The 24,141-nt window shown below is 39.0% G+C and overlaps 1 protein-coding gene across 1 annotated transcript; it reads left to right on the top strand.

The window, feature by feature from the left end:
• Positions 1-9,182: 9,182 nt before the first annotated feature.
• Positions 9,183-23,341, top strand: LOC122638540 (protein GET1). The gene is made up of 7 exons (XM_043831378.1): positions 9,183-9,418; positions 11,748-11,827; positions 19,910-19,980; positions 21,300-21,367; positions 21,453-21,534; positions 22,591-22,640; positions 23,116-23,341. The coding sequence occupies exons 1-7, from the start codon at positions 9,314-9,316 to the stop codon at positions 23,185-23,187; spliced, it is 528 nt and encodes a 175-aa protein (XP_043687313.1). The 5' UTR covers positions 9,183-9,313; the 3' UTR covers positions 23,188-23,341.
• Positions 23,342-24,141: the final 800 nt, after the last annotated feature.

Below are 24,141 nucleotides of genomic sequence, written 5' to 3'. Positions count from 1 at the left end.
AACAGGGGTTCCAACTACTAAGTTAAGTCTCAAGGAACGAGTTCCCTAAATCTTCCAGATTAGGTGATACCATTCTAGCCTTCACTACTCTGGTCAGTCTTGGGTTATAGGATTTAACCTGTCCATGTCCCAACATAGGGTTCACATTCTGAAGGCTTTCACATCTGGTTGTCTCATTACCTAACCCAACTTTAGAATGATTTGGAATATTGATGGAATCTCCTATTGTTCACTCCCAGATCGGAGGAACGCATTTGGTGATCCATTACCCCATTCATATCCATCGTTGGAGAAGGTTTTGTTACATCCTTCAGTTTTAGCTTTCACAACCTTTAAACCTATAACACAATTATCCCACAGAAAGAGTCCACATCAGTCCTCTTTCGAGAACCAACAACCTTTACTAGCTTTTGTCCAAGTCAACTCTTTAAGCAGTCTCCATAATTTAACCTATCCGATCATTAAATTCATTCTTCATTACCCTAAGGTTTGGTCAACCAAGGTCAGGGCACCAACTAGTTACACAAAGAAGGTCGATGTAAGGTCATACTTGTAGTACCAGAGAATCACTCTAGTCACACAAGTCCAAGGTTCTAAGGGATATCTATATATATTTATCACACCAATATGTAGGCATAGATTCAATAATTACATTCAATCCCTATGGACATATTTGTCATCTAGGTCAATCCACCAGAACAAGAAGTTCTCAGGTACGGTTCACTAAGTCTTTTTTTTTTTTTTTTTTTTTTTTTTTTTTTTTTTTTTTTTTTGGAAAGTCAAATCACGGTGTAGGACTTTCTCTATGAGTCTAAACAAGGTTTGGATGGACCAAGTAAAGTTCAAATAGAGTCGTCACTAGCTTGAGGTGTTATGAATGACTTCCAAATACACGTGACCTTCATGGCTTACTCAAATAAACCAGTCTATTACTTTCCTTTCCTAGTACCTATCCATAGGTTTAGATTCTACGCACCGCATTAAGGGTCTCTACCCGTATAGGTTTAGGTTTCTCTATCCATAAGGTTCGGGTCTTTAAATTCATAGGATCGAAGGTCTTTATCCTCAAAGGTAACTCTTCTTCCTTTATGTAAGAGAGGAGTCACAGCGATTACCAATGCCTGCTACTTTTTATTAGTGCCCAATCGGTACAAGTCCTAACCTCTTTCAATTCAAGGTATTGACTAGACTTAGGTGGTTCCCACAAATGGGTCACACAACGGGTGTCCGATCTAGGGTATAGGCACATAATCATCACATATAAGTGTAGTCAAAGGTCTCCAAAACAAGCTAAAAATCCTAAAAGAAATCGGGTGGACTCACGAGCGACGTCGGCCTCCGGGTGCATTCATGGCCCCTCCGCTAAAATAGGGAGAGTGGACTAACGGGCGGATGTGGAATGCGAATCCATTCGTTTGTCCAATCTCAAAAGTCTCAATGGCCGAGAGGGTTTAAGTCAAACGGATTTACTGGACGGATGCATGAGTGTGGATCCGTTCGTTGATCCGCACTGCATTTATAATGATAATTTCAAGTTTTATGCGGAGCGGATTCACGATAAGTGGATTCGCTCGTTCGTTCATTTGCGAAATTTAACATAACAGAGCCGCGAGTTTTAAAACTCACTTTTGGCTCCAAAGAAAGGAACATAACCACGGGGAGAAAAAGCTCTCAGGACTTCCGTTCAAGCTTCCTCGGTGGTTTTCTTGTAATCTTAAGCCTCAAGGTTTAACTCTCACTTGTTCAAGATATGGCTTTCTTCCCATTCCTACTTTCTCTTTTCTTGGATTTGGGATGAATCATTTCAAGTTGTGATCATGTCTTGACTTTGCTTGTAATACCATGACCATGTACACCAAATCCATGCCAAACCGATTGGAACTAGGGTTTTTGGGTGTAAATCAAGTCCTATTTGATCGATGGCACTAAGTTGTTGGATCCTTGTTTGATTATTGCATCTTTTATAAACTTTCAAGTCTTTGCAAGCATTTTAGAGATTATCACTATCTTGTCATGTCTAGTTGAATTTTACTTGGATTATGCCCAGGTTTTGGTTGTGGTAAAGTCCTCAATTCACAATATTTTGAAGAAACTCTTCAAGTTCAAATCTAATCCTTTTACATGCCATAAAATCTCATAGAAAATTATCACATTGTCTTATCTTCAAGCATATTCTCTTGTATACATGATCGTTGATAAAAATCCTTAGAATCTTTCCTCTCTTCCTCAAATAAATAATTCTTGTCTCTTGTTGAGGTATTTTCATCCAATAACTTGCTTGTTTCATATTCGTTGGGATGTAAAGTAGCCAAAAGTATATGTTGTTCACATTGATCTCATTATTCACGTCCATGCACTAGGGATTTCACACGGATTTTACATGTGCATTGATCTTATTCATTTCTCTTCACTCCAAACATCTTCCTCTGGTTATCATGTCTCATTTCCCTTACATGCTCTTGTCACAATACAATTTTCACATCTTGTAGGCATTTCACTTCTATACTTTTATTTGCCAAGATAAAGCTTAAGTTACCGGGGTAAGATATGCCACAAGAGGGGCGAGGGAAACATCAAATAGAGGTAATAAAAGCCTAACATAGGTTGGTTCATCAAGACAGGGCAAGAAAACCCTTTATGGCTTGGGCGGTTTTAGGTGTGGTTTCGTAAGTTGCAACCACGGGTAAATCCGAGCTTTCCAAACCAATTTTGTTATTAGAAATTCATGGATTCTCGTCGGTTTCACAAAATTGAATCCACGGATGAAACCGCATGGCCCAAAAATTAAAATTTCAAAACCCGCAACTTAGGGGTTTATTTCCCTCCTTCAAACACAATCCTAATACATTTGAAGAACCAAAAGCCGTGATCGTTCTTGCTCTCTCTTCCCTCCTCGGTGGATTTTAGTGCTCCAATTTACTCCTCAACAACATCCAATCACATTCGGTAAGATCTCTCTCTCCCATCGATTTCTCTCAAGGAGAAACCCCAAAATCGATTTCGGGTTTATAAAACTTGGGGTTTTTGTTTCCTTTTGCTTGGTAGGTTACTCACAACCTAATCTTAACCATTTTCTCATCATAAGCAACCTATACAAGGGCTTGCATACAATCTTGGCATCTAACTCAAGGATTTAGGTTGGATTTTGGAAAAACCAAAACCTACTCGAATTTTCCTTTTCTCTTTTGCCATGTATGAATCGGTCTTACTAGATAGGGCTTAGTTTACATCCTTTGAGTTATCACAAGCCAACTTTACTTGTTTCTCAAGATTCAAACTTCCAATCACAAAATCTAAAAATTTTCTTTAAAGTTTATAGCATGTTTCAAGATCAAATAAATCCATATTTTGCTTGAACTCACTGTTTTGCATAAAGCATTACTTTCTAGGCATATTATGACCATGAATCTTCATTATTTATCATGTCATTCACATAATGGTCATGCCTTTTCTTTTTTTCCCTAACTTCTTAGATCACAATTGGATAAAATCAAAATTTTCTAGCCTAAGAATCCTGCTAAAATTTAATTTGCTTTGGAAGGAAAATCAAGGACTAGGTTTTGAACTTCACAACCTTACATTGATCATCTACTTAGGCCTTAGCATTCAAGGTACAAATTTGCTATCAATCTTGGCTTTTAGCTGCAGGTTAAAATAATCAATGGCTCCAAGAACACAGCGTGCATGCGTTGAACAAGTTGCACCAAGCGTCCTAGATCCACTATGGTTTCAAAAGATAGAGGACCAAGAGCTTTACCAAGACTACTTCCGCTTCAAAAATATAGTGGAAGGGCGGGATGTAGTGTTGGATTATCTCAAAGCTTACATGGTGGGGCAGAGATTCGAGGCATTGGGGTGGACCAACATTCTCAACCTTCCTGAACCATACTACCGAAACTCATTCGCCATTTCTATGCCAATCGGATACTGAGAACACTGGGCACACAAAACTATCGGGTTGTTTCATGTGTCAAGGGGTTCCTATAGCCTTCATTGCCGCACGTTGGCGGCGTTATCAACGTGTCCATTGGAGGAGCAAGGACCTATTGTTCACTTAGAAGGAATCCCTATACCTTAATCAAGTGGGAGGTATTGACATTCTGACGGCCATCAGGCGACTGAACCTGCGAGTGGTGGATGGCTTCGATGAGGTCACGAAGCAACTCTCCAACCAGACTTGGCGCCTAGAGGGTATCGAGAGAGGGGTAGGTGACATCGACACCTTTCTTGGTTGCGGTGGTGGCGGTGGTGTAAATGACTAGCCCAGCTTTCTCTCAACAAATTGAAGTTATCTCGGATCAGTTCTTCTAGTTCCTGTCTTAGGATGAACAACTGGGGACTTTTAGAAATGATAGACTTGTATATTTAATCTGAGATGAATAGAATCAAATGTTTTGAGTTGGAACAGATGAGATCTTGCATTTCGAGTTGGGGAAAGGCACAGTTATGCCGAAGCAGAGAATCTGGAACAATTATAGTGTTTAGATTGGTATCTTTTGATTGAGCAGGATAGAGTCGTATGTTTTTGTTGGAATAGATGAAATCATGAATGTTGAAATGGGAAGGATATGATTGCCTCCCAAGAAAATTTTGAACGATTGAATATTTGTAATTAATCTTATATGTATCTCTATGTATTTGCTTACTTCTTTCTTGTTTAAATCATTATTGATAATTATGCTTGGTTATAATTGGTTCATCATTGTTTATGAATTTTAACATATAGTTACTCATTTATGACCTACTTAAGGCCCAACCAAGCAATTTCAAAGTTGTAGCTTAACAGCCTATGGTTCAAGTCCTAAGTGTCATGTTGCCTATTATCTTCTAAGTTCTTGTTTCACCACAATCGGTCTTCTCCTATGTTGCATACAATCATTTATGTTCTTAAAGATTTTTAGTTTAGAACCTAATTGTGGAGAGTAAATCAAGAGTCCGCGAGGCGTGGTCGGTGCGAGCATCATGCTCGATACCACTGCACGCCCCATCCCGCAAGGGATAAAATACATTATAAGGGGTGACTAGGACGCGCTTGTCATCCTATTAAGTGCCGGGATCACGACACGTGTCCCAACGCATGATCATAACTAATATTAAAACAATATAATATCGAGTGCGGAAAGGAAAATATTACATTCCAAATGATCAATAGTTTTGCGGAGCGTATAAAATCAATAATTACAAAATGATCAAAGTCTAGATGATAAATCATGTAGTTAATCCATTTTTATTACCATCTAATAATGATCAACAAGGATATAACGATAAATGTTTATATATGGGCCTACGCCTAAAATAAACAAAAGGGGAACAAGTCCCTAGAATTCTCACGGCCCGTAAGCGCAATCGTCACAAGGACACCCGTTGCCATGTTCCTCTAACACGACTTCCGGCTCCTCCGTACTGCATCATGATCTAAAAATTGTGTACACGAGGGGGTTAGCTCTCACTGAGCATGAGGGGATGGGGATGCACAAACACGCAATTCACATAGTCCAATGATGCATGCACATGTTAAGTCCATTTTTCCACCTAACAAACAACTAAGTCAATGGCATATGCTACTGTGACAACTCGGGAGACACGTGGGTCACTTAACTTATCGCCACAATGAAACCTCAATTGTCACGTGGGACCTACGCCGATCGAAGCCTCCAAGACCACTCGGTGGCGGACCCACGATAACCAATACTACCATGATGGCCTCTCCCACCTCCACGAGAATCCGGTGTCTGCGATTACCCAACACCTAAACCCCTGTTGGTAAGGGTCGTAGCATAAGGGTGTGAAATCCTAGCCACAATATACTACATGCGAGTCCTATCGTCCGAGAGGTAATCCGGCGCATCAACTTTTCATCGGTTTAGTGCCTTACCCAAGACGGCCGCGCATCTGATTCAACATGACATTCAACAAAATTTCTTCATAAATGTATATAGTGTTCAGGGTTACCACGACCACCGCAAACCGAGACCCATCAAGTATCACATTACCAATCAACATTATAACAATTGTATATAAGAGTATGCAATATGCACAAACATGCTTATTAATTATAATGATTACATAATATATAATGCAATAATAATAACAAGCCCAAACGACCAAACCCACTCACTACGTATACGCCAAGCACCACGATTATCAGTTGTCGCCTCGATCAAGCAATAAGCCACAAAAGTGAATATATTAACCTATACAAGGAGTGGAATAAGGTTACACGAGCGAAAGGAACGGATCCCCAAAGGTCTCCCATAAACACTTAAGTATAAGGTTTCGGAGACGAAGTGGTTGCGGGAGTGGTTTCATGCCCAAATTCTCGCAACCACATGTAAATCCTAGGAAACCGGGGTTCGGGACAGTTTTAGTCAAGGTCGGATGCGGATGTGGTTTCGAGAAATGAATCGAGTGTAAATCCGAGCTTCACGGGGCTCGGGACAATTTTTGTCAAGGTCGGATGCGGATGTGGTTTCGAAAATCGAATCCAGAAGTGTAAATCCGACCTTCACAGAATCCTTCTCGGGAAGGTAATTTCGGGGTGGTTTCTTGCAGTCGAAACCACATGTAAATCCTAGCTAACCAGGGGCTTAGGATAGTTTTAGTCAAGGTCGGATGCGGATGTGGTTTGAACACTGAATCCGAGTGTAAAACCACATACTGCAGAACCGAAAATTGAAGGGTTTCTCACTAGGGATTCATTTTTCAAGGGGTTTAAAGGTAGGGAGGCTTCAAGAAAGCTTCCTCCTAGGTCCATTAGGGTTCTAAGACCTCATTAGGTCCATGTAATCCCATGGATTTAAGAGAAAACAAAGAGAACCTAAATTAGGACATAATATGTTAGAAACCTTAAATTTCTTAAATGGAAAGAGATTACTTAGGCTTAGGGCTTGTAATGGAGTGAAATAACTCCACCATAGTCTAGGTTTAGAGGTTCCATTGATTCCTTGGGTTCCAAGAGAACCCTAGGTCGAATTTCTCCCATTTCCCAAACCCCAAAACCCAAAATAGAAGAAAAGAGATGGGATTGAATGGCTTACCCACCCCAAGGTAGAAGGCTCCATGTTGAGGCTCCAAGAAGTGCTCTTCCAACCTCCAACCAAGTTTATCCACCCTTCTTCCTCCTTCTCTCCTTCCTTCTTCCTTCTTTCTTCTTTCTCCTTTCTCTCCTCTTTCTCTCCTCCACGATTTAGGTTAGATGGGAGAAGAAATGAAATGAATGCTTCTCCCCCCCCTTTGTCTTATTTAAAGAAAATGGACCTTGGATCCTCTAAGTTAAATGGGTCAAATAGCCAAATGGATAGTTTAAGTTAAATGGGTCAAGAGTTAAATGGGTGGATCCAAGATAAATGGGTCATTAGGCTAAATGGGTAGTTTAAGTTAAATGGGTCACCCAAGTTAAATGGGTACTCTAAGTTAGATGGGTCAAATAGAGTCAAATGGGCCTCTTAACTAAATGGGCTCGCCTACAGGTTTCAAATAGAAAAGAACCCACTTGGGGATGGGTCCATCCACCATGGGATTATAAGCCCATCACACGCTCCCTTAAATAAGTGGGACCCACAAATGGAATATTCCCAACTCAACTAAAATAGCCGGCTGTCCAAATCTTGACCCGTACTTGAGGGCATCAAGAGAAAGGGTAAATAAATAACCTTAAGGGCTAAAACTTACTATTTCCTTGTCATGGTTTGTCCCCCGTGACCCCGAATAGTTTCCTCCACAGGTAAACCCGCACTGTGGTCAATAATTTTGTAGCTGGGTTTGACCACCAGTGAGAACAGCTCACCAGCATACGTGGCAGTGATAACCACACGTCACGGGGAAGAAATAATAATTAATTATGATCCGGGGTGCGGGTGTAACATCTGGTGTGCGTGAGTAAAGTCCCCTTGGGCAGTCTCTTAGATAGGTTAGCGAAAAATAAGACTAATGTCAAGAAAGTGCTTATCAGGTAGAGCTAAATCTTGCAGAAAAGTAAGTCTTTGACTTTAGGAGACTACATAGTATCAATTGGGGTAATGTACGCATGCATGGAGATATAAGCAAATAAATGAGAGGGTACGATTGAATTAGGTTTTGAAATTTGATACGTGGCTAATTTAGACTGTCTTTTGTATCTAAAGGTTGGAGTGACCATATTATATATCTACTTTTCTATAATATGACTCGAGCCCTTTCTTATATGGATCGTGTAGAGTAGTTTTCCCTTTTGAAAACATTATTCTTACCTCTTAAGCCACCTTGTATCTTTCAATTAGGAGAGTCAAAAGTTGGTCCGCACCGATTGGCCTGATCTGAATCGATCAATTGAAGCTCAAGATTGGCCTAACCAATTACTAAACGCGTCAAGCTCAAGCACTGGGTGCAAGGTTGTGGCTCCACGGTTGCCCAACTGGTACTGATCGAATACAGTGACTGATTGATAATTGATAGTTTGTTACACATTTAAGCCCATTTATGGCCTATTTGTAACATGATTTGCTAATTAGTCTGTTTAAAACCTGATTATGGATCAGAAATAGATCGACTGAACAAAAATATGTCCATGCCTTGGCCCATGAAGTCCAATTATCTAAACAAACATAAATAGTGCAGGGCCTAAAATTGGTGCGGACTGATTAGGCTCACCCCTACTTTTAACATTCTAGCCATTTAGGTTGGTCAGGTTTTCAAAAGAACCAGGCTACTGACATACCTGCATTGTAGGGTTAATCCCGTTCCTGATCATGTGTAGGATCCAGCTCCTCTCGAGGGAGCCCAACACCCAGGGGACATCCAAGGGTTGGGCTGTGCTGCACACATCTCAATGCATGCCTAGGGATGTGTGCACAACCCAACAACGGGATGCCCCCTGAACGCACTGGGCTCCCTAGAGAGGAGCTCAATCCTCATTCGTAATACGACTATGTGATCAAGGATGTGTGCAGCACAGCCCAACGACTAGATGCCCCTTGGGCGCGCTGGGCTCCCTAGAGTAGAGCTCAATCCTCATTCGTAACGCGACCATGTGATCAATCAGTGATATAAGGTCGAGCTCAGTTACTGGCTTACAGCCTTGTAGGATTCCACACTTCAGTGGGACCCATTTGACCGTTAGTCGGTAGACTCGGTACCACAAACTGGAATCTGATTCTCGATACGGTCCCTACTAGTCCCTGCGCGGTCTGTGTGCACAGTTGCGCCCTTCCCTCCAAATTCTCCTCTGCTAAAAAATCACCGTTTCTGATGAAGAATTCCTCTAGGGTCTAGACATTCAGATCCATATATCACAAGAAAAAACAGATCGAAACACAAGTAGTATTGCTGACAAAGCATGGACGAAACCTTGAAAGATCGAAGCTCTCTCGCTGCTCCTCTGGTTTTCCTCGTCGTCTTCGTTCTCCATCTCATCCCAAAATGTCTGGACCTGCTAAAGAAGGTAAAATATTTTCTGATTATCTTTTTAACGTTCATTGTCAAATTCAAAAGTGCGTTCTTACAAATTTCTAGGGTTTCTACTTTATAGCGGAATGACATCTCTCATTTCTGCTTATTGGGAATTTTAAGTTTGTGTACGTGAAATATAAGTTTTGGAGCAATTATCAATCTATTATTGCGTTCCCGTCGATTAAGATGCAAAATTTCATTGAGCTGGCCGATTCATTTTGAGTGTTTTGACATTTTTTATATTCATCAAGTCCCCACGGATTTGAGATTCGGTTTCGGCTACCCACTGTTGAAGTGCTTGGTTTTTCTTTTGGTAGAGTTAAATTTCTTTGCAAGTGTTGTGTTTGCACTTCAACATCTTCATCTAATTTGACATTTTCATAGTGGGACAATAGTGCCGAATATTGAAAAAAATGCACTGATGGTCCGGCTTTACTGTTCGTATCTTGTCTAGAGAGATTTTGAGGAAGACCGTGTTGTATTATGTATGTTTGCTTCTAGGAGGAAGTGATTTGGCAAGGTGGGTGAACCTATAGAACTTCTGTATTGTTTATTTACTAATGTTATGAAGACTATTTGAGATAATTGTTTCTGCTTAAATTGTATTTTTGCATTTGGACCAGTATAGCTTTTATCATGTTATGCTTATGTACTCTTCTTCTCTTACTTTCTCTTTTTATTTTGTGTGTTAACCCAACTCTTTTGCCTATCCCATGAAAAAGGGTCAACATTTATAGTTTTGTATATAATCAGATTCCATGTATTGCGAATTGATAGCTGAAAAAATTAGCATTTTGGAGCAAATTTGTTTTATTCCTTTTCAGAAAAAGGTTCTTTGCACGACCCAAATAGGAAAAAATGATCTCTAGGTGGCCCACCTAGTTGTGCCATGTTGAAAGATGATTTGGCAATTTTGGCTGTTGGATAAATAGGGCATGCCAGGATTGGCCACATGTCAAATTTTGTAGCTTAATTCAACTATATTCCCTCGCATGTATATCCTCTCTTCGGGCTGCGGTGGTGGCAGGAATCCTATTTCTTTGTTTTCAATCAGTACCTCTATAGCAGGTGCGGTCAATCCAGAGGAGCAGGAGCAATGGTAGCATCAGTAAATAGGTGCAGTTGTTGTAGTAGGCTTGGTACCGTAGCTTGTTACTTGTGAGTCGGTAGCACACATAGTCTATGTGGGTAGCAAACCTGGTAAAAAAGCAAGTGAAATGATGATCCTGTCCTAAAGGAGGAGGAGGAGGTAATTCGGATGGAATCAAATAATTATGAGATGCACGGTGAGCTAAAACCTGTAGGGAAGAGCACTGAGACATCTTGTTTTACAGGGAAGTCTACTAGCATAGCTGGTCTTTTTCATAGAAATGGGAAAGAAGAGAAAGAAGAGGCTGGGGCCTGGGCTTTCGAGTACTTAAGATAAAAACCAAGCTACGATAGAAGTTATGAGCTCAGCTTTCTCCTATTTTTCTCCAACAAAAAGAGAGACAGATTAGATATTGACCACTAACCCAGTCAATCCAGGGTCTCTGATTGTGCATCTACTTCTGCTCATTGAAAGTCGACCTCCAACTGAATCAATATCTCATTTTCCCTTTTCTGTCATGGAGACCGATGTTCCGCGTCTTTCTTAAAAAGCTCTTGCTCATTTAGCATGCATCCTTGTATTGATATCCACCCTCTTGGTAGTCCATATATTAGTGTCTCTTGGTATTCATAGATTTTCAAAACTTTGTTCTGCCTCATGGCGAACTCCATTTGGATTGAAATTTGACGTGTGAGCAGGGGAACTTGGGGGTTACCTGTTCACAAAATGTGGGTCCTATCTGAGCGGCCACATGGCAGATATTTGGGCTATACAGGAAGCCCTTTCTCAGTCGGATGTCCAGGAAGCCACAACTCTTTCTTTTATTTCCATTTTCTTGAGGGAATATTAGACCTTATGATGCTAGCCAAGTAGTTAGTTTTAGATGATCTGTTATAAGGTCTCAAAGCAGTATCTCATGGTTGTTTGCTTTTGATAAGCATCAATGATAAATTTGACCATAATGTTTGACACTCTAAACAACTGGAATATTCTGATGAAAGAATGTTATCAAATAATTAGTTCTGGATCATTACAATCAACAAATATCATTGATTAATCCTAAGTACACAACTTTTTAAACATTTTTAGAGCCCTTAAAATCTTGTTGGCATATTTTTTTGCAATTAAATATCTCCACTTCCTACGTTCAGAACTGCATTGGTCCTGCATAAATTTCTCCATGTTGGTATATATAATGTTTCCTAATGTTTTTTTTTTTGGTCCCCTCCAGAAAGGTTCAATGAGTGCAGAGGAAATCAAATTGCGTGCAGAAATAAAGCAACTTCTAAAAGAAGCAAGTGCTTTATCCCAGTAGGTGTTTAATTGAATTAGCTGCCCTGCCTTTTTCTGCTTCTATATCCCCCTTTAAATGGATCTTGTGGAACAGTAAAATTTATTTGTTTTTCCATATGTAGAAAATATACAATACTAGTTTGAATTTTCAAACATCAAGTAACTTTATCTGATCATGATTTGTAGGATTTTTTCTAATTTGTTTTTACTTGAAATCTAGGATTATATTTTAGAATGCCTTCCTTTGACAATAATTTCTATCTGATCTCCAAATACCCATACCATTTCAAGTTTGATTTGAAAAGAACAATTTTCTTTGGGTTATTTCTGTGGACTGGATAGAGTGTTCAATTCTGCTTGTTCAACATGCGAGCACCGTGTTGCTGCTTGTCTGACAAAGCTGTTTACATCTTATTTTTGGTGTGGGTCTTGGATGCTCTTTATTGGGCAGGTTCTTGAGTTTGCACTATGGTGAATGTGAATTCTGAACTTTTGTTATTTGGAAGGGCCTATATGTGAGGCATGGAATTGTGCCATGAAGTTGACAATGTTTGTCAATGGTGAATGGAAGCTCTAGATGCCATGAGTGTAAGAGCAAAATCATTAAGTGGTCATCCTAGTGGAAGGGGCTCAAATACCTTTATTCTATTGGTGGACCTTTGCTATGTCAAACTTCTTTTGCATCAGAATGCATGCTTTCGGTGCTTCTTAGTCCAAATCAATGTAAATTGTGGCATATATGAGGTTCATGAGGAACCTCTTTTTTGGCAAAGTACCTCATGGAGTTGATAATCCATGATAATCATCAGCTTCGAACATCTAATAAAATATAAATAGTTGGGCTCCTTCTCTCTGGAAGTGCTGGTGTAACTCAGCAATTTTCAATGGAAAAATAGAGGAAATGGATGAAAATGAAAGGTCTTGCAATTACCAGCACTTATTCTATGGGGATTGGGTACCTAGAGAAGCACAAGTAGAAGAATAATGCAAGGCTCAAGATTTCAGTAAATCAATAACAATTTCATAGATGCACAATGATTAGTGTGTAATATCAAAATAAAATAGAAAGCAATATTGTGACCTGATCTTGAAGAAGAATAACATCAATAATACTAAGAATGATGTAGAATATCAAGGGCTGTCTCTACCAGTAGCAGTACAAGTCACACTGGAGAAGCTGATGGTCCTACTCAATTATGAGCTCTAACCTCAATAACAATCCCTACATGGTGGCAGGTATTGTATTCTCTGATTCTCTCAGCAACTTGAGAGATTCCAGCAGTTGACCTAACAATGCAGAATTGAAAATAAAAATGAAGGAATCCAGGAGAATAATAAGAATACATCAGCAACAGGTGTAAAAGTAGTTTCCCAATGTATAACCAGCAACAAATTCCACTACTAAAGCTATTGCAGGGTGTACGGTAGCCGAATCCAGCAATAGGTTTTATAAGAGTGAAGAAAACTTAGTAGGAAAATTGAAGACTTAAACATTTCTCTGGTGCGCATAACTTTTATTTGCTTTGAAAGAAATTATCAACTCATATACCACATACAAAAACTAGACAGTCCCACAGTACTCGACATGTGAGATGCATGACTACCTATACTTGTAGGCTAGTTGGAATAGGATTAAAAAAATCAAGATTCTAAGTTTACTATTTCCACCTGGGGCCTAAGATTTCCACAACTTAACTAAAAACTCTCCCTTTAGCTGTCATTTGAAAAGATCATTCAATTAAGTAGCTAGCAAGCATAAGATCACATGATATCAACATAATTTGATACAGTCATGACCACCATATAGATAACGTGCAATCTATTTTTCATTTACAGAGTCTTCCATTGAATTGTCTTATTGTGCTAAGTTCTGAGTTTTTAAACCGTCTCATAGCTCAGAAGTTAAATATTTTTTTAGATAGTTTTACATTCTTTATTTTTCATTTTCTTATTCTTTTCTCAAGGCAAAGAGAATTTTTGTTAGAAATAATATGAGGACGTTCAGGTAAAGTATGATCAGAGAATAGCTCTACCAAAATTTAAAAAAAGGCCATATGACTATGCCTGTCTACTGGGAACAATGACCAGCTATTGAGAGCCCTGAGGAAATCTTCTGTTGCTTTGTCCATCTCATTCCATCTATACAATAATCCACAAAATATTTGCGTTTGAGATGAGATTCAAAATGCCAGTTGGTGAAGATTATTTTTAAACCTGGAGGAGGGAGTCATTCATATCAAACATGCCCACGAAGCTCCTCTCCAGTCTTCTGATAACTCCATCTCTTGTGAACTTGGACTGAAACAGAAAATCTTAAGTCTTACTTAATCTTTCCAAAATCATCAGAAATTCTGTGTTCCATCTCTTAAATTCTCCTTACGCTTCCTTAGTTCCTGTAAAATCTATAGCCAGCCCAACCTCTCACCGAAGCATTATTTCACCAGAACTGAATCATGTCTTAGAATACCCTAACTTCCTGCCAACTGGCCAAGTAATCTCATATCTAAAGGGTAGGGACTATAAATTTTTTCTGAGCTCCTCCTTTCTCCTGGAAACCCTTTGAACATATATCACCCTTCCGATATTTGATAGCTGTGAGCTCCTCCCATATTTCAACTTTTTCATTAACACTATGAGGGCTGTAAACTGCCCCAAAAGATGGCGCAACCCCCAATATTTTCTTCAGCAGGCAGGTCCAAGATCCACCTGAAGATCCATCAAATTGGAACCCCATATATAGCCAACCATCTCAAGATCCAAATCTAGTAATGATGTAGATCGAAATATGAAGAAAACAAGGCCAAAACACTGTTCACACGAACAGTGTCACTGTCCACGCGAACAGTGTCACTGTCCACGCGAACAGTGTCACTGTCCATATTTGCCTTGTGTGTGGATGCTTTTTAGAAGATCTTGTGGGCCCATCAAGTGGAGAAAGATTCGATCTTAATGCTGCCATAGTTTAGTTTCTATTTTCAGTATTTTAGAAAGTTTATTTTATTTCATTTAGGTAGCTTCTAATTTTAGTTAGTTTCTATTTTTGTTTCCTTGTTTGTTTAGAAGGCTGGATCCTATAAAGCCTTAGTAGTTTCTATTTTCGTACTTTCTATTTTATTTAAGGAAGTTTCTATTTTCTTACTTTTTTTTTAAGCTTGCCTAAGCTATAAAATTGGCATCCGTTGTAAGAAAGAGTCACCAATTGATTAATGAAATTTACAAGCAATGCTTGCCTCCAATTCTGAGAAAGATTTTTCCTTTCAACAGCTGAGAGAGCTGTGGGTGAGCGACCCAAGGCTGTGATAGCCTACCCCCCCTCCTATCCCTGTCCCCCTTTCTATCTATCCTTCTATTTTTTTTTTTGGTTCTTCCAATCGACCCATACTGTTACTGCCATCTTTTGACTGCAATAAACTGCTACTGGAAAACTCTTTAAAGATTGAATCAATCCACAATCATCATCAAGTACTGCTGCTGCTGTTCACACAATCAAGTGAAGGACTGCTGCAAACTTCAGACTTGAATAACTTCACAACCAGCCATTAGAATTGGCTGATATTTGGAGCACAAACCACCTTGCCTAGGCCTTCACTCGATCATAATTTGGAGCCATTCCTACTGCTGGTTTGGTCCTTATCCACTAAGTTACTAATTTTGATTTAATTTCTATTTTGGTGTTCTGCTGCAACTATTATCGATCCTACTGTAGAGTGGTTCTTAGATGAACTCCTTCTACATTAATGTAACTTTGTTTCTATAAACAAAACAATCTCAAACCTAAAATCCCCTTAAAGATTTTCTACTTGGTCATGATATCAGGAATCACCAAGACCCCACAAGTTCCATGAAATAATCCTCATGTTTTTAGCAGGGGATGGATACCCTTCCCTGTCAGAATTTCCCGGTTCCAGGTTTGTCCATAAAACACCACTCCAATTATCATCTGACTTCCATAGATTGGTTGGTGGTTGTCTCTTGTTTGGATTTAGGTTTCTCAACTCTAGGTTCCTGTAAAAGTTACACATGTAGGACTCTCTCGTAGGATCGACTTACCTGAACTGCATTTAGTTCAGCTTCTTTTGTAGATAGAGATTCTTGAGCCTGTTTAAGCTCTCTTTGTTGTGGTAAGCTACAGATGTCATTTTCAGCTCAATCTGAAGTTATAGTAAGTATAGTCCTGACTACATTCCACCCGAAGAGGAAATCAATGTAAGCCCAAGTCTAATTCACCACGAGTATATTGTCGATAAAATAGGAACAAAAGTGATGTAATCTAGGGTTGCCAATGAATAAAGTGATTTCTCTAAAAGCTATTGCTACATGATGTGGTATTGCTCCATCTGTTTTCCTATGTTTGAAACTCCTGTAAGGACTTTATTCAAGAATCAAAACGTGCAGTTGGTCGAGTAAAGAGCTGAGACTTCCCCTCCCCCATCTGTCATTTTTCTAGATTGACATTTCCTATCCATTCCTGGTACCCTATTTGAACTCCAATTGGGTCATCCGTGTCCAATTCTCATGCTCATTGAAAGAATTGAAAACCTACTGCTTACAATTACCCCGTTTTCACACTGGGCTTCACTCTGCCCAGAAAGAGAACAAGTTGTATTCTCTCTTTTGATTTCTTTTCTCATCATTCTTTGAATCCCATTACTAGTAGAAATAGTGTGGTGAATCCTACTTCCTACAACAAATAACGAAGTCCAACAACATGGGAAGAGGTTCTCTGCCTGGTAGCATGGCCCCTGCGACAGTTGCAGGGGCCAATCACAGCACGCGTGGGAGCATCTACAGGGATGGGATTTTTGCATTTCACGAGGGGCAGTGGTCATTTCTCCCTGGGCTGTGTCTGGGCATAGAAGCCACTCTGCCAGGCAGTGTTCTTTTTCCCTTGTGAGAAACAGGAAAACCTTAACATTGTGTTTGGTTGCGTAAATCTGTGGGTGTTACATTTGTGGGCGCATAAATCTCAACTTTTTTAACCGTTTGGTTGGAAAAACGGATTTACATCCTGAGATTCACCAAATCTTAAGATTCAATCTTTTAGCCTAAAAGGCTGAATCTCAAGATTTTACCTCATGAGGTAAAATCCAGAGATTCATGTTTTTTTGTTTCTTGATATTCACATAATATCGAGAGAGGGGAGACCAAATCACAGAGCTCCATCGAAAAACCGCCATTGCCGCTTCAAGTACCTGCAATATCTCCGGCACTCCTCAGCAAATCGCCATTGCCACTTGATTTCCAGAGACTTTCTCGAAAAACCTCTCATCTCCATTTCCCTTTTTTTACTCCACTTTATAATCCACTGACCGAATACTCTCTGTCCCACTTTCTTCCCAAAATCAAACCCATCTGTTACGCAAGACCCATTTCTCTTTCTGATTTCTAAATCCTTTCCTGCAAGAACAAGCCCCAGCGACTGAAATCTTTCCTATTTTCTCATTTCCACGCATTATTGAATCATTCATCAGTATGGGAGATTCCTGCAATTTGAATTTGAATTGGGATTTTCGTATTTATTTTTCTTTTTCTTTCCTGAATACTCTGTAAATGCAATTCTACGTCAGGCGAGACCAACTTCCACGACTGCATAGCAAAACTTGGGAAGGAAATGGAAAAGTATCGAGTGATCTGAAAATCTTTGCCAAGTTGTTGCGTCAGCAAATGCAATTTACTCTATAGCAGTGGCCCTAATTCAATTCCCAATGATATTTCTCCAAACCTCACCGGATTCTGTAGTAAACTGAACGTCACTCTTGCAAACCGCCATTGCCGCTTCAGTTTTTTAGGTAGATTCAGGTTTTAGAATCAGGGTAACCAAACAGTTTTTTAGGTAGATTCAGGTTTCAGAATCAGGGTAACCAAACAGTTATTCTGACAGAATTTCAAATCTACAGATACTCTCATCTATTGATGTTACATCTGCATCAATGCACACATCCAGATATTTTCGCAACCAAACACAATTGTAAACCATGCATTAGATGCTGGGAATCATCCAGAGTTTTCACCTGGAGTAACAGTTGGATGATTAAGGAATTCTGGTAGCTCACCACAAACTAAGCCATCACTGCCATGTCAATCCTAGAAAAATATTAAAAAGTAGAAAATGGGGACCTTAAAAAATAGGATGATTCTATGGACGTTATAATCGTTAGAAATGCTAAAATCCATCTCTTAAGGGAGGGGGTTTGATGCAGGATAATCTATCTTCCATTCAGCAAAGTGTTGAACACTTGTTAATGAAATCAAAGTTGAGTTGCTGCCCTGCTTTTCTGCTCCTGGGGTTACTGGCCAAAGTGTTTTGGAGTTTGTTGTTGCTGCACTAAACCCTAGTTGAGTTATTGTTCATCTAACCATTACTTTCAGCATCTATTACACAATCCCTATGTTTTTCCCTTCAAATTTTCCACTTTTTTCCAGTACATTTGCATGGCTGAACAATTGATCAGAGTTGAAGGCTTCAAGCTCTTATAGCCGCTGATTACTAGAGATCTCCATAATTGCTGAGGCACCCTATTTTTCTTCTTCTACTTTTACATTCTATATGAGTCCCATACCAAAATTTTCAGCTGTTCTATACTTGTCCACTCAATTTCAGCCACCAGATCCTAGTCCTCACCACCATCCTAAACCTAGCAGTTGAATTGTTGAAACGCACTAACACTGATTGCAGTGGTGCTCTTTGCCTACTGTTTCATATTTTCTCAATATACCTCTTTTTTTTTTTTTTTTTTTAGGGGGGGGGGGGGAGGGGGGGTTGGGATTAGTCAGCCCTGTAAAATCTAAACCTAGTGTAGTTGCACACTCTCTAGCCTATGCTATGATTACTGTGAAGTCTTTAAAACTAAACACAAGCCTTATATTTTTGAGATCCTACTTCAACTAGGATTCTTTCCTTCCTCGGAAAATCTGTTTTCTGTAACAAACACTTGACTAATTGTTTCAGGATGTTTCACTCTACATTTTAAATGGAGTGGGGATAAATATTATCCCTGAATACAGCTAATTGATTTCCCATCAAAAAGCCTCATGATCCATCTTGAGGAACCAACCACAGAAAGCTCTCCAGTAGCAGGGAACACTGCATAGCTCTAAGCATGTAGTTATAAGCCAAATATGCAACATAAATAGCATAAGAATGATGCGATCCTTGGGTCAAAATACCCTCTTGGGTTCACTATGGCCCACCCAAATGCCAAATACCCAAGTTACAAGGAGTGGCAAATATGTAATTTAACACAAATTTTCAATGAGGAATGGCAAACTTGTAATAAACCAGAATTTGAAAGGGCTATTGGGTAACTCAATAGGAAAAGATGCCAGTGGGGGTTATACTTAAGTTTTCTGATGCGATCCATAAACAGTCAATGATCAAGAGAGATAAATCAGTTCTAACACTTACTTGATGCGCAGGACAGAATGAAAGAAAAGAAACAAGTAGAAGAATGAAGATTTGGAATAACCTCCCACCCAACCTTGCTAGTCTCTCACCAGCTCCACTAGCATCTCACTAGGGATCCCTGTCTCTCTCCAAATTCCTGCATCACACAAGGAAGAACAGCACAAAGCCATTGTTTTTTTCTTTTGGCTAAATTGTGGGGGTGGTGTAGTAGCCCCCTCTTTTATTACTAAACAGAAACTAGGTTCCCCCCTTGCGTGGAAAAGGAAACCACTACAAAATAGTAGAACAAATAAAATTGGAAACTAATCCTAGCTAAGATCTAACTTCTAGATCCAACTCAAATTGGAAACATTCACTTAAATAATAACTACTACAAACATAAGGAAGATCAAAGCAAAATAGAAACTAATAAAGGTCTCCCACACATGGACTGTTTAACATTTAGTATTGGGCCTAAATCTGGCCTACGATAGTGGACCAATAGCTGGGCCCAAAGGCCTAGGCTGGTTGGCTGGCTGGTTCTTTCTTCTCTTCCACCTCCTTCGATCTACATCAGTAATCTTTTTGTTCTTGCAGTTTGGATGGCAAAATGTCACAGTACAGTAAATACTATTCTACTTCTGTTAAAGGATACTGTTTTAGCATGCAGGTACACTTTCAATATGAATAACTGTTTGCTTCCGTTTTGGTCACAGGCCATCAACATTTGCCCAAGCAGCAAAACTTAAAAGGACAGCGACAGCTAAGGAGAAGGAACTTCAGAAAAGTATGATGTTGGCATTATACAAGTAACTTATTCTCTATGGGGGTTTCTGGTGAAACAAGTCCTCATGTTTATTAAAATGCTGAGAGTAATATTACAGTGTTTTATGCTTTCAAGATAATGAACTTCTCTAATACAAATATAATATGCAACAATAAAAGGAGAGAAAGAACCATTACCTTCTTCTTCTTCTTTTTTTTTTTTTTGGGGGGGGGGGGGGGAGAGAGAGGGGGTTGTGAGAAATTACCATATTAGTCAATTACTTTGTGCTACAAAAATGAACCACTGAAAATATTATGCCTCTGACTCTTCAAAAATTTTAAATTATACTCTACTTTCGTTCCTAGGAAAAAATAAAAACAAAAAATTTGAGAGGATGACTGGGTTAGAAGGTGATGCTTTGTGATCGGTACACATGGCTTATCGCTCAATCCCTGCTAAGGACTTTCCTGTCAGCAACTAACTAGAAATTGTGGGTGGAAGAATTGTATGGTGTCCCTTATCTAGAACAGATTTTAACCAAATAGAGATGGAATGTTTGATGCTGTTCTAAGGTTTGGGGGAGATCCTTCTGTGTGTTCTGGAGGGCTGATGGAAGGAAATGAATGCAAGTAAGACGATCTGCAAATCATAGAGTTCATTTGGGCAATAAATATGCCCTGTGTAAGAAGTAAGAGGAGAACACTTATCATATTTTTCTTGATTGTTTCACGACTAGGGCAATTTGATTCTCTTTTTCGAGGTGCTTTGGACTGATCGGGTCATCCTGGAAGAAGCAAAACATATTTCCATCAAATGGCCATGTCTTTTATGGTGAATAAGGAATATATGGTCAATGATTCCCCATGGAATTTTTTGGGGTGTATGGAAATACTTAATGGGGAATGGAATGTTCTTCCGTGAAACTGCAAATATATTAGGTGAAGATCATTAGAGGGGTTTGGGTTTTTTTTTGTTTTTCGTGGGAAGAAAAACTTCATACAAACTAGAGGGGTTTGGTTTTGAAAGAGTTCAAGGGAGTCAATTCAGTGCTTATGGAGATTATTTTCACTTGATCTTTCAAGATTTGGTATTGTAACTTTGTGTTTTCTTATATAATCGACAATCGATTCCATGCTGTGCATATTACTCACTTTTAATAAAAATAAAAAACATTAGACCATATTTTCTTGATGTTGGCAATTTTTATGTAATGAATGTGTTGTTTTACTTCATTGTTTTTCATAGCATAGGGGTTGCTTTACATTGCATGCTTTTCCTATGTCATAATTCTCTTCCCTTTCATATGAAGCATGAGCTGCTGACAGCTTTACTCTTTCCAGGTCAGGAGATGCAAAACAAAAAGATATTTTCCCATGATAAATATCTGAAAGCTGTAATGGCTTTGAAGGTAGCTGTCTGTGCATTTAAGTAAGTTACTAATCAAGTTCCCTTCTGCTGAGGTTTTAAAAGTTTCCATTGTTGATGGCAATTAGGGAATCACATATCTTGCATTGATTTTCTGGTTTTGGGGCATTCCTCTTGCTACATTCTCTCCTCAACTTCTGCAACCTTTGGGTGAGTCATTCTTGATTGCAATTGTTCTTCATTTTTTATTGGAGGTTTTGTATTTCTTTGAGGTCTGGTAAGTGCAATGGTAAATCACTTGTAATTAGAATATATAGATCTTCCAACTGACTTCAACAAAGTATAATCCAACCACATGGGATCAGTTATATAAATCCGATTCCACCATTCCATTTTGTGATGTGCCAAATTGGCCGCTTAAATTTCAAAGAGCTCTCTTCAACATGCCTACTTTAGATAACAAACTGAAATGCGTTTTAACAAACTCTGGTGTACTAAACGGCAATTGGCTGGTTCTACATACAATCCACAGGGAAGTGGGAAGTTTTTTTCTTACTTTTTTTAAGGAACAATCCTTCAGCAGTGCAGTTCACCTTCACTATATACAAACTGTTAAATTTGATGTGGCAGAAATTCCATATTATTGGTTCTCAAAATATATAATATAAATGTTATAATACATGTATATGTTCACAAATTGATAATTTTATGCATATGAAATGTATGTGCGACAATGTGCATTATGCTTAAGTTAAAAATAAATTGATTATTTCCCCCTAGTTTTGGACCTAAGATGGGAGATTCCTCTACACCCACTCCACCGCCTCCCCCCCCCCCCCCACCCCCCAGTCTAAAAAAATTATATGGGTATTATGTCTATATTATACAGGAAGCAACGATCCTACACTATTCAAAACATTCGTAAAATGTTGTTAAAGCTTGTCAAAACTATGCTTTTCTTTTATGAAGCTTTACGATGCATAAGATATGGAAAATGCTAAGGCCATGCAACAGCTGGGATCCCGACCTAAAGGGGGGGATCCTTTTCTGTATTGAAGATGGAGTAGGATATGCTATATTGTAGGGTTCCAAATTTTGTGCATGGTGTGATGTGCACTAGAACTAGCACCACTTGTGAGGTATTGTACCAAGCATCGAAGTCTAAGCTGCCTACTCTCTTAGTTGGTCTCACCACTCAATCTGTCATGCATGGAATGTTTGAGAAACACTTTGTCTCCATGATTCCATCTATGGTTGTTTATGCAGGGAAGCAACTGTCGTGGAGTGCTGGAGGTCCTGTAAATGGCAATGCTGTGGTAAAGATCCAAGTTCTGTCTTGTCTGTATTTATGTATTTGTGCTTCTGTTGTGTCTGTGCATGCATGCAAACAAGGCATTTGTTTTGTCAAATACCAACCAGCATTTTGACTCCTCCTGGCCAGACTGGCTGCATTCGTGATCAGTCACCCCGACCTTGAAACAGTGAATCACTCCCCCCCCCCCCCAAAAAAAAGAAGGTGCTGACTAGTCAATTATTCATTCCTTATTGGATGGTTGAACCTGTGAGCCTGAATGGCTAAACTGTTATAGATGGGTTAACTTATTAAATTTATTGTATTTATGTATTCTATTTTACTGTCAAAAACTAATTAGACCTGAAGGTTTGAATCCCGAACTTCTAGAACATGTTCAAAAAGTACAGTTCACCACTGATTCACAGGCTCATAGCTCAAATCAACCCAAGTAGTTTTCTTCATTGGTTATTCTAACCTTTATCCTAATCTGTATGCAGGTTGGTATTATACCTTGGATAGTATTATCTGCGCGAGTGAGCAATTTAATTTGTCAGAAGTTCCTCAAGTAGTCGACATCATTTGAGTTGTAATATTAGTTGCCTTCACACCCAAAGATCAAACCTCTACAATTTCATTGTATTAATCTTTAGTTATATTTGTTATTGATGCTTTTTTCCCTTTTTGGTTTAGGGGAGGGGAGTCTATCTACTTCATTGGATTTGTTACAGATTGGAAATCACTTAGGGCATGTTTGGTTGGTAAGAAAAGAAAATAAAAATTTTGAAAAATAAGAGAGAGAAACACATGTAAGCTAATCTTTCTTATCATCATTACTTTTGTCTTATTATGTTTTTTTTTTTAATTTTCTTTTCATTTCTTGCTAACCAAATATATCTTTGTGATTTTTTTTTCAAAGAATTGCGGCAGTGTTGTGGCTTTAATCAGTTCATTGTACTTCGTTGTTTATGACCAAGACAGCACATCTTTTCCCCCATTTTAATTTTCGTTTCCTCTGTTTTATGTGTCCCCTACATTGTCCTGCGAAATTAAGCTTTTCTTTTTTTAAGAAACTATAATCAGCAAATTTGAACTATTGATGGGACTCAGGTTGGGGCATAGTTGTGTTCGGCACAGTTCTTGACTAGCAGTTGGGTTGGATAAGGCTGCTTATATGTGTGTCCCTAAGGTTCTTTAGACAGCCTGCATAAGAGGGGCTTCATGTACAGCTCACCTAACTTTTGTCATGTTAAAAAGTGATGTGGTAATTTTAACTGTTAATTTACATGGGTGCCATATGGATTGCATTCTTGTCAAATTTTAGAACCAAATATAATCATATACTCTGTATTTGCATTTTTTTTATTATTCATTGGTCATGGACTGTTTCCCCTTCTCAACAAATGACATCTTCTTATACAAAGTGTGGAAAACCTTTTCCCACGCGGACAGCTTTTGTACCTTGCAAACAAATAATTTGGAGTTTTAACCATTTAGACAAATCTGGACACATTTGATTGGTCTCA

The sequence above is a fragment of the Telopea speciosissima genome, chromosome 9 (genome assembly GCF_018873765.1).
Source record: "Telopea speciosissima isolate NSW1024214 ecotype Mountain lineage chromosome 9, Tspe_v1, whole genome shotgun sequence".
NCBI lineage: Eukaryota > Viridiplantae > Streptophyta > Magnoliopsida > Proteales > Proteaceae > Telopea > Telopea speciosissima.
Note: the sequence above shows the minus strand (reverse complement) of the source record. Positions and strands in the feature narration are given on the sequence as shown.